This window comes from Staurois parvus, unplaced genomic scaffold, assembly GCF_062004578.1.
Source record: "Staurois parvus isolate SC_StPar_1 unplaced genomic scaffold, SC_StPar_1.0 ptg000641l, whole genome shotgun sequence".
In the NCBI taxonomy this organism is placed as follows: Eukaryota; Metazoa; Chordata; class Amphibia; order Anura; family Ranidae; genus Staurois; species Staurois parvus.
The window spans coordinates 435,132-447,348 of NW_028318437.1; the positions used below are offsets into that span (position 1 = coordinate 435,132).

At 45.0% G+C, this 12,217-nt stretch overlaps 1 protein-coding gene across 1 annotated transcript in view; it reads right to left on the reverse strand.

Moving 5' to 3' along the window:
• The window catches only part of CSTPP1 (centriolar satellite-associated tubulin polyglutamylase complex regulator 1), a 207,323-nt gene extending 196,074 nt beyond the window's left edge, over positions 1-11,249 (reverse strand). The window contains exon 1 of the mRNA XM_089693934.1: positions 11,097-11,249. Within this exon, the coding sequence (XP_089550060.1) occupies positions 11,097-11,163 (67 nt within the window). The 5' untranslated portion in view covers positions 11,164-11,249. The remainder of the gene's footprint in view (positions 1-11,096) is intronic.
• Positions 11,250-12,217: the final 968 nt, after the last annotated feature.

The window sequence follows — 12,217 nt, forward strand, 5'->3', positions numbered from 1 at the left end:
GAATGACAAGTAAATGTCATTTAAAACACCTTAACACTTTATCCCCACCTGTCAGATTAGAGGGAAAGAGGCAGGGCCCCATCAGAATTTCTCTTGACATCACCACATAATATTAAGCTTTAAAGGCAGAAAGCTGACAGAAGGTAAGACGAGGACTCAACAAATGGCCCATTTTTATTTACCATGCTGTCAAAATAGAAAACAATACATGAATTCTCTAATCAAATGGGAATATTCTGTTATTTAAAAAAATCACTAGAATAAAAGGATTGCATCATCCTGCCACTCTACATCAGCCTTAATCAAACCTTTTTAACACAGTGGAACCCCCAGAAACAACTTTCTGGTCCCAGGGAGCCCCTATATATCCAGATCATGGTATATTAGTGTGATACTCAGTGGAAGCAATGATCATTACATTCGAAGTCACAAGAAAGAATCCCCCTTACAGGTAGTTGAAAAGATCACTGATTTCAGTGGTTGCTTATCCCAGGGACATAAACTGCTCATTGCTCAAGGAACCCCTAGCAACCTCTAGAGCACGGGTGTCAAACTGGCGGCCCTCCAGCTGTTGCCAAACTACAAGTCCCATGAGACATTGCAAGGCTGGCAGTAACAAGTATGACGCCCAAAGACAGAGGTATGATGGGACTTGTAGTTTCACAACCAATGGAGGGCCGCCAGTGTGACACCCTTGCTCTAGAGGAACCCAAGGGGTTGGAAGATAACCCAAGGGGTCAGTCAAAAGAAAGCTTCCTACATTGGTGGTCACGGCAAGGAATGCTCCTTACATTTATGGTCAGTGGGAAGAAAGTTCCTTACATTGGTGATCGATGGGAAAATTGCTCCTTACATTGGTGTTCAGTGGCAAGAATGCATCTTACATTGGTGGTAAGGGGGACTAATGATCCTTGTATTGGCAGTCAATAGAATAATGATCATTACATTTATGGTCAGTGGGAAAAATGTTCCTTACATTGGTGGTGGATGGGAAAATTGCTCCCCACATTGGTGATCAGTGGTAAGAATGCATCTTATATTGATGGTAAGGGGGACTAATGATCCTTGTATTGGCAGTCAATGGAATAATGATCATTACTTTTATGGTCAGTGGGAAAAATGTTCCCTATACCGATGGTCAGTGAAAAGAATGTTCCTTACATTGGTGGTGGATGGGAAAATTGCTCCCTACATTAGTGATCAGTGGCAAGAGTGCACCTTACATTGGTGGTCAATGGGAGGAATCATTCTTGTATTGGTGGTCAATGGAAGAATGATCATTACATTTTACATTGAAGGCCTGTGGTTAAATTGTTCCTTACATTGGTGTTTGATGGGAAAAGTTGCTCCTTACATTCATGGTCAGTGGAAAGAATGCACTTTACATTGGTCGTCAGAAGGAGGGATGATCCTTGTATTGGTGGTCAATGAAGAATGATCCTTACATTGATGGTCAGTGGGAAAAAATTTCCCTATACTGATGATCAGTGGTAAGAATGTTCTTTATATTGGTGGTCACTGGGAAAATAGTTTCTTACATTTGTGGTCAGTAGCAAGAATGCTCCTTACATTAGTGATCAGTGGGAGGATTACTCCTTACATTGAAAGTCAGGGGGGAAAATTAAACATTGGTGGTCAGTGGGAAGAATGACACTCCTACAGAGAGATGGAAAGATAATTGGTTTCACTGTTTATTTATCTGAGAAGCAGAAGAGTGATCTTTACATTCAAGGGCAGTAGGAAGAATTCCCCCTTTACAGATAGATGAAAGACCATTGGTTTCAGTGGTTACTTATCCAAGAGGCATAAATTGCTCATTGTTCAAGGAACCCCTAGCGACCTCTGGAAGAACCCAAGGAGTTAGTGGATAAGGGCCCCATTACAGTAGTGGTCAGTGAGAAGAATGTTCCTTACATTGGTGGTTGATGGGAAAATTGCTCCTTACATTGGTGGTCAGTGAGAAGAATGATCCTTACATTGGTGGTCAGTGAGAAGAATGATCCTTACATTGGTGGTCAGTGAGAAGAATGATCCTTACATTGGTGGTCAGTGAGAAGAATGATCCTTACATTGGTGGTCAGTGAGAAGAATGATCCTTACATTGGTGGTCAGTGAGAAGAATGATCCTTACATTGGTGGTCAGTGGGAAGAATGATCCTTACATTGGTGGTCAGTGAGAAGAATGATCCTTACATTGGTGGTCAGTGAGAAGAATGATCCTTACATTGGTGGTCAGTGAGAAGAATGATCCTTACATTGGTGGCCAGTGGAAAGAATGCCACCTTTACAAATAGCTGAAAAGATGTGTTATCCTTTGAACACATGAATTTAAAAGCACAGTAATGCACATGCTATTGTTATTAACGGTACTAGTTCATATTTGTGTGGTGACATACATTGACAGAAAAACCAAGATTAAATGCCCTTGGGACTTTTAAAGCGCACATTGGCAGAACAAACATGTATAAAATCTTTTTGTTTATTATATATCCATTAGGTAAAAATATACTCTATACAAAAAAAATATACAAAATAAAAAAAAACAAAAAAAAAACAAAACACACACCAAAAAGCTGATTTACTACAGTCAGTCTATTCCTGTAAAGACAATAACTATATATTACATATTTCCATCCATCCAGCTAGGTACACACCTGTGAGGACGCCTGCTGCTGCGGGACCGTACCTGTTCCCACAGATGCAACCACCCGCACAGAAAAACACGCTACCGCTCAGGAGATGCATGAGGGTGCCATTATTCTTCATGGCAACCCCAAGCGGCTTCCCACACCGGGAACTGCACTGCACTTGTGGTTTCAGTGCAGGCCACATTTTCAAAAATGGAGCAGGGACCTTTTCCCTGCGATTTCAAATGAATGTGCTGCCGTGCCCGCGTAAAACGCAGCTTGCAGAGCCACGCAAGTGTGAACCTAGGCTAAGGGATAATTTTGGCTTTGGATATGCACGTCTCTTTATGTGCATAGACCAACCAGGGTGCCCAGGCAACCTGGGGTGCCTTGAGGTTTCTTCAGGGGTGACTTGGCAAAATGTCTCAAAAAGCCAGCGTGCGGAACAAGACTGCCTTTTAGCTGCACAAAGCCACAGGTTTTCATTGTGCACCATTATGACCTTATAGCCGCCGGCGTCCTGACAACCAATGACATCATCAGTTGATAAGGAGGATGTCAGCTGCCTGCACAGCATCTTAGTTTGACCCTCCCCCGCCCCCTCCATCAGTGCTGGGGTCACATCAGCTCAGTGATGGAGAAAAATTGAGGGAGAAGAGAAACAATGGAATACTAGTCAGTACCAGTGTGCAAAAGTGTATTTGCTTTCTGAAGAATAAATCACCTCTAACGTTGGGTGTCCTACATGTGTGGATGTTGATGTGTTATTAGAATAATTTTTCACATTTTAGAATGGGGTGCCTCGAGACTGTCCATAATATTAAAGGGTGCCTTGGGACTGTCCATAATATTAAAGGGTGCCTTGGGACTGTCCATAATATTAAAGGGTGCCTCGGGACTGTCCATATCAAAGGGTGCCTTGGGACTGTCCATAATCTAAAAGAGTGCCTTGGGACTGTCCATAATTTTAACAGGTGCCTCGGGACCGTCCGTATTAAAGGGTGCCTCGGGACTGTCCATAATATTAAAGGGTGCCTTGGGACTGTCCATAATATTAAAGGGTGCCTCGGGACTGTCCATATCAAAGGGTGCCTTGGGACTGTCCATAATCTAAAAGAGTGCCTTGGGACTGTCCATAATTTTAACAGGTGCCTCGGGACCGTCCGTATTAAAGGGTGCCTCGGGACTGTCCATAATCTTAAAGGGTACCTCGCGACTGTCCATAATTTTAATGGGTGCCTCGGGACTGTCCATAATCTTAAAAGGTGCCTTGGGACTGTCCATAATTTTAACGGATGCCATGGGACTGTCCATAATCTTAAAGGGTGCCTCGGGACCGTCCATATTAAAGGGTGCCTCGGGACCGTCCATATTAAAGGGTGCCTTGGGACTGTCCATAATCTTAAAGGGTGCCTTGACTGAAAAAAGGTTGAGAAACACTGGTATAGACCAAACACCTCTGACAAGTACCATCCTACTAGAACAACAATGGGTGAACTATTACTGGTACCCTATTAAATGTTTCTTTTGGTGATTTTTAGGGACACATGTATAAACTATATACTTGATACATATTTTTTCACTTGAGGTTTACTTCTTAATATATGGGTGCATATTTAAAGTGGAACTTTATGTAACAAAAGCCACGAACAGGCAGTTCTTTTAATGCAAAAGAGACATGCTTTGTTCTGCAATAGAGTCATTTATCTCCCTGTCCACCCTTGTACAGTGAGCTGCGCATTTGGCGATGCAGAAGCCAACTGAACTCCCGCGCATGCATGGGAGTGATGTCATATCAGCCTGGCCAATGAACGTGGCTGGCAACCGATACCCAGAAGCCCGCTGCTTGAAGATGTCAGAGGTCTGCTGGGAGCTCCAAGACGCCACATCACTGAAGACAAGGGGAGTATAATTCTGTTTTAAGATAGTATTTTTACTATATGGCCACATGTATTAGATTATTATTTGTGTATGTCCTTTGTAGGTTTACCAACAACTTTATGGGCCAGTGTGGACTATTCTTGTCTGAGTTCCCCTTGTTGGGCTGGACCGGTTGAGCCCCACAGCTCCTGGTACAAAGTCTTCTGGCAGTTAACATACACAAGGCTTTCTAAATGTAATTTCTTTTTGCATTTGGCTTGTAAGTGCATAATATTTGTAAGCATATGGAGACTGATGTGCTCCAATTTATGTATACTTGTGTAGCGTGATTTCTCTTAAATCGTTAATTTCCTTCTTGTAGGCAGCCTTCTTCCAGTATTGAATGACCTCGCACCTATAAAGTCCCAAACCTAAAGGAGTAACCAAATCAAATTTATGTACTTAAAGTGGAGTTCCACTCACCCTGTCAAAAAATAAAAGTCAGCAGCTACAAAAACTGTACCTGCTGACTTTTAAAAAACAGCCACTTACCTGTCCCTTGGTGTGTCCCCCGCAGCCCGTTTCACCGGCCATCCTGTATTCCAGGAGGCTGGCATCTTCAGTGTGGGCACCTGGCTGTGACAGCTTGCGGCTTCACAGCCGGGTACCCACTGCGCATGCGCGAGTAGCGCTGCGCTTCATGAATGGTCCTGTAGTCTTCTGGTACCTGTCACGTGTCCCAAAAGACTACAGGGATTGAGGGAGGAAGGACACCTTCCGCTTCCGAACGCCTAGGCGATTGGACCGGAAGTGGGAGCGGGTACCTGTCAAATTCGGGTACCCGCTCCACCCCCGCCCCCCAAAAGGTGCCAATCCTTAATGGGGAGCAGGGGAGCAGTCCTTAAAGCGGAACTTCCCCTTTTGCGTGGAGCTCCGCTTTAACTCTGCTTGCATTTACATTGTACATTTAGGGATGTATTCATGACTACAGATCTGCATTCATTTGTATGTATTCTAAATTTGCCTGAAGGTCACCTTTAAAATGTAAACAAATGACGGTCACTCTCCGGAGGCAGAGCATGGTCAGTTTAAAGAACAGTACTCTCAATTGTAGAGCATGGCTCCTGACTCCCAGTGACATCATGTATATGGTATTCACAGGGCCTCACGCTGGATGTGTACATTCTTGCCAAGCATGCTTACTTAGGCAAGCGCCACTAACAACTTGTTAATCTAATATCACATTGAAGTCATTTGCTTCACTAAATGTCACAGCACACTTGGCTTTCTGCAGGGATTTTGCTTTGAACGTGAACGGTTTATAAAATCTGCGTTTAACACGAAGGAATTTTTTTCTGTTTATAGATAAACTGGAAAAAATGGCAATGTACAGAATTGTATACATAGCACTGCATTCTAGCTGGACATCTGTGTTTTGGTGGAATTTCAGGCAGAGAAAAAAAATAAAGTGAGAACTATTACAGTCTATGTAAACCAAAATACTATTTTTGGTATATTTGGCATCCAACTGTATACCGTTTTCTTTAAGATGAACTCCAGGCGGCAGCTACAGTAAATACGTGATGAAAAACATACACTGGAGCCGAAGAATTTGTATTTCTGTCCATCCAGTCTTGAGATTTAAACAGCTCAGCCCCACTTGGGAAGGAAACCTGATATTTATATCCTGCAGTTTCATTGTGACTCCTTCTCCCAACCCCCCATATTTAGACTTGACACTGAAAGGAGTGCATTGATGAGCTAAACTCCCTGTTCTTTCCTCCTATCAGCATGCTCCTAAGGCAAGCCACAGATGGAGCCAATTTCTTCCCTGCAACCGTGTTGACAGGGAAGTCCCTCCTGCCAAGCCACTGAGCTCTCCCGGGAGAGGAGCACCGGGGAAAGCCGTCACTGCTGGGAGAACACAGTGATTATTGTTAGCGGCTAGCAATAATCGCAGTGCAAACCCAACAGGCTGGTTGTACCCAGGTTGTTCGATTGATCAACTTGAGTACATTCAGCCTGTCCATACATGGTTCGAATCTCAGCCAGTTTGTGCTGAACCGGCCTAGATTCAACCATCTATGGCTAGCCTAAGGCTGTGCACAAACGGGCTGAAAAAAGAAAATATATACCGCCATCACATCAAAGGACAGGTAATCTGCATTATATTACATTTTTATTCTTGGGTTTGAATATGTTTTAAAGCTTTATGAAGACTCCTGTGAAAACAGTGAAAAAAATCACATGAGCCGGACAATGGGGTGCATAGGAACGTCTGTATACAGAGTACTCTAGATGCAAAGAGCAGATCTTTTTTATTTTTTTATTTTAGAGAATGACAGCATAATTGGCTACAGATCAAAGTGGAAATCTCATTGTTAGCAATACATTTCAAAATGGCATTTGTAGCAATTCTATCATCTTTTGTTAAATAAAGGTGGAGTAATCTCTAAAGGTTTAGTTTCCGAAAAAACTGTCAAGGCGAATTGAGCTGGAGTTGGGAGCGAGTACCTGTCAAAACCGGGTAGCAGCTTCCACCTCCCACCCCAAAAAATGCCAAATGTGGCAGCAGAGGGGGGGGGGGGGGAGAGACAGACAAGCAGAGCTTCCACTTTTGGGTGGAACTCCGCTTTAATGAATGAAAGGGGCAGACCAGGGACAGTAAGGCTGGGGAGGAAAGAACTAGATAATGCTGGATTTATTCCTGCTGGGAAATGAGGCAGAGATTATCACACATGTTGCAGCTTCTAATGCACAATGTACAAAGCTCACAGTGTGCAGTGAAATCAGTATAGGCAATAGTACAGCACAGCAGTGTACACAACTACAAGTCCGAAGGGAAGGCTGGAGTTCAGCTTTAAAGTTTTTTGGCTACAGTAACTTTGTTTTATTACGAAGATTGCACTCTGCATTACAATGACTCATTTTGGGGGATCTCAAACCTACGTAATTGAGAGCAATTCAAACGATTTGTTTCCCTCTGTAGGATGACAATTTTGCTAGCGCTGTAATATATTTCCTCTGTTTCCTCTTTTTAAATTCCCACTGCACCTTGTCTGCAAATCCCCTTTTTACCCCACCAGTACACGGACAACCTTCACATCTCACACACCGCCAGACAGAGAAACCGCACTAGAAATAGTTTCAGATGTTTCTCCAAGTCTCTGAATACATTCCTAGTGCAGTGACAGTCCACATAGATCACCGGGAGACGAAATTCATACAACAGAGCGGGGCGGACTGACAACTCATGGGGCCCCTGGGCAATAGGGGATCATGGGGCCCATGTGTCCTTGCCCAAACTCAAAAAAGCCTATGAAAAAGGTACCAGGGGTATCTCATGGGGCCCCCTACTGACCCCGGGCCCTCGGGCAGTGCCCGAGTTTCCAAATGATCAGTCTGCCCCTGCAACAGAGTGCAATGTTCCCAATGAATGATACAGATCCATGCAGTCCCAGAATACAACAAATTATACATTCTTTGTAAAGAAATTGAAAGCACAGTTTATCCCAAAAACTTTGTATACAGTTAGGTCCATATACAGTATATATATATACACACAGCATCTCACAGAAGTGAGTTCACCCCTCACATTTTTGTAAATATTTTTATTTTCATGTGATAACACTGAAGAAATGACACTTTGCTACAATGTGACATAGTCAGTCTACAGCTTGTATAACATGTAAATTTGCTGTCCCCTCAAAATAACTCAACACACAGCCATTAATGTCTAAACCGCTGACAACAAAAGTGAGTACACCCCGAAGTGACAAGGTCCAAATTGGGCCCAAATATCCATTTTCCCTCCCCGGTGTCATGTGACTCGTTAGTGTTACAAGGTTTCAGGTGTGAATGGGGGGCAGGTGTGTTACATTTGGTGTTATCGCTCTCACTCTCTCATACTGGTCACTGGAAGTTCAGCATGGCACCTCATGGCAAAGAAATCTCTGAGGATCTGAAAAAAAGAATTGTTGCTCTACATAAAGATGGCCTAGGCTGTAAGAAGATTTCAAAGACCCTGAAACTGAGCTTCAGCACGGTAGCCAAGACCATACAGTGGTTTAGCAGGGCAGGTTACACTCAGAACAGGCCTCGCCATGGTCGACCAAAGAAGTTGAGTGCACGTCCTCAGCGTCATATCCTCAGGTTGTCTTTGGGAAATAGATGTATGAGTGCTGCCAGCATTGATACAGAGGTTGAAGGGGTGGGGGGGTCAGCCTGTCAGTGCTCAGACCATACACTGCACACTGCATCAAATTGGTCTGAATGGCTGTCATCCCAGAAGGAAGCCTCTTCTAAAGATGATGCACAAGAAATCCTGCAAACAGTTTTCTGAAGACAAGCAGAGTAAGGACATGGATTACTGGAACCATGTTATGTGGTCTGATGAGACCAAGATCAACTTATTTGGTTCAGATGGTGTCAAGCGTGTGTGGCGGCAACCAGGTGAGGAGTACAAAGACAAGTGTGTCTTCCCTACAGTCAAGCAGGGTGGTGGGAGTGTCATGGTCTGGGGCTGAATGAGTGCTGCTGGCACTGGGGGGCTACAGTTCATTGAGGGAACCATGAATGCCAACATGTACTGTGACATACTGAAGCAGAGCATGATCCCCTCCCTTCAGAGACTGGGCCGCAGGGAAGTATTACAACATGATAACGACCCCAAACCTCCAAGATGATCACTGCCTTACTAAAGAAGCTGAGGGTAAAGGTGATGGACTGGCCAAGCATGTCTCCAGACATAAACCCTATTGAGCATCTGTGGGACATCCTCAAATGGAAGGTGAAGGAGCACAAGGTCTCTAACATCCACCAGCTCTGTGATGTTGTCATGGAGGAGTGGAAGAGGACTCCAGTGACGACCTGTGAAGCTCTGGTGAACTCCATGCCAAAGAGGGTTAAGGCAGAGCTGGAAAATAATGGCGGCCACACAAAATATTGACACTTTGGGCCCAATTTGGACATTTTCACTTAGGGGTGTACTCACTTTTGTTGCCATCGGTTTAGACATTAATGGCTGTGTGTTGAGTTATTTTGAGGGGACAGCAAATTTACATGTTATACAAGCTGTACACTGACTACGTCACATTGTAGAAAAGTGTCATTTCTTCAGTGTTGTCACATGTCTAACTTCATCTTGTTCAGTTCAGCGTTTTCAAAAACCCTGGAAGCGCATTGGTTTCTCTGCAGAGCTGCACCAGATTTTGCACTCCCCAGTTTTGGTAAATCAACACAGTGTGTCTGCATTTTATCTCAACCCTAAAGAGCAATCTCTATTTGGATCGCTTTTCAGCAGTGGCTGACAGGCGGCGAGGAGGCACCACCTCTTTTAACTCTGTTTTTGCCGAACAAACACATGGCAACTTCACGCATCTCACGTGGTGGACAGGAGTTTGCGGTGCTTCCCCATTCGCTTAAACTGCTGGCATTAAGCGGGCCTCAATCATAAGACTGGCCGAACAGAATGACACAGTTCACCTGTATGAATTTGGAGTCATGCTCGGATTTATTTGTATCAATTTGTCTTCCCCCCAGCCCGGACACCACCCCCCATTGACTTCTCCATCACATCCAACAACGCCACCATCAAACCCGCCCCGCAGGCCAGAGTACTTGGTGTCATTCTGGACTCCAACCTATCCTTCCAGCCCCAAGTCCAATCTTTAACAAACTCGTGCAGACTCCACCTCCGCAACATCGCCAAAATCCGCACGTTCCTAACCCCAGAAACCACTAAACAGCTCATCCACTCCCTCATCATATCACGACTCGACTACTGCAACTCCCTCCTCACTGGCCTGCCTCACTGCTGGCTATCCCCGCTTCAGTCCATCCTGAATACGGCTGCCAGACTCATTCACCTTTCCAACCGCTCCATCTCCGCCACCACCCTCTGCCAATCCCTCCACTGGCTTCCGATTGCGCAACGGATCAAATTCAAAATCCTAACGCTGACGTACAAAGCTGTCCACCATACTGCCCCGAACTACATCACTGACCTAATATCCAAGTACCACCCAACACGCACACTCCGCTCCTCACAAGACCTCCTTCTCTCTAGTTCCCTGGTCTCCTCCTCCCATGCCCGCCTCCAGGACTTCTCCAGGGTGTCACCCATCCTCTGGAACTCCCTGCCCCAACCCATCAGATTATCACCTACTTTCCTCTCCTTTAGGCGCACCCTGAAAACCCATCTCTTCAGGGAAGCCTACCCCACCCCCTGCTAACTTGCCGACCTCCTCCACTCTTCCTACCACTCCATCCCCCACAGCTATCTCCTCCTGTGCCACCACCCCCTCCCTCCTAGATTGTAAGCTCGAAAGAGCAGGGCCCTCGATCCCCTCATGTTTTGCATTGTATTGGTATTGTTCTGTCACATGTTCTGTCCCCCTTTGTAATGTACAGCGCTGAGCGAACCATTGGCGCTTTATAAATACTGTATAATAATAATATTCTTTACAATTCTGTTTTAATAATGATAGCATTCCAGTGATGGCCTGTAGCCGGCACAGTACAGAGGATGCACACAGTGACAGGTGCTCACCGGAAGTCTATGGTCCCTACAGGAAGCCAGCACTATGCATGCAGCAAAGGTCTGCTCACCCAGATACTCCGGGCCGGACTGCAGCAACCTCTCTGGACTCATTCTTCTCCCTTCTACTGACACCATTCACCGAGCAAGACGTCATTCATCACAGAGCCGGAAGAATTCGGCTGCTTCTGTAGTTACCACAGCAACCAGAGATCCTGTGCACCATCAATGTGTCTCGGCTGGAAATAGGAGCATCGCATAATAGTTCCCCCCCTACCTGTCCCCTCTATAGAGGGAGGAGAAGGAGATGTGAAAGGAGTTGTGGGTGCAGCACCAGCACTTCTATAGAGCATTGTTATCTGTGTGCAGTTCCATTCCTTTATTTTCTGGGGTATAGTTAGAAAACTTCACCTTAAAGTGGACCTGAAATTAATAAAAAAGGCTTTTCTATTTTATAGAGAGCACTTGGAATTGTTAATGGTGCCTAAGCAGTGCATTGAACATTTTGTATTAAAGTACTTGAAAGCCCTTATATTATATTTTAATTTTAACAAATTGTGTGCAACAAAATAAACATTCCCAAGTGAAATGTTAAAATTCTTACCCCAACACTTTTCAGTGCTGCTGGTTCCTGCTCCCACAGTGCTGCTTCCCTGAACTTCTGGTCTTTCCAGGAAAGAGTTAACAGTGGATATTGCAGTTTCCAGTCAATCTCTTAGTTTGGAGGGGGGAGGAGGAGGGGAGTGACTTGGCATCCTAGGCTATAGGACAGTGATGGATAACCTTTTGGAGCCTGAGTGCCCAAACTGCGACCCAAAACACTCTTATGTATCGCAGTGTCAGTACTGCAATTACATCTGAATACTGAGGTTTTAGTTTAGAAAAAACAACCCCATACATTAACATCTTTTGTCTTCAAAGAAAATCACAATAAAAGAGTTTCCACTGACCACCAGCACAAGGGGGCAAAGTGCCACTGACTATCAGCACAAGGGGGCAAAGTGCCACTGACCACCAGCACAAGGGGACAAAGTGCCACTGACCACCAGCACAAGGGGGCAAAGTCCCAACTGACCACGAGCACAAGGGGGGAAAGTTCCACTGACCACGAGCACAAGGGGGCAAAGTTCCACTGACCACCAACACAAGGGGGCAAAGTGCCACTACCCACCAGCACAAGGGGGCAAAGTCC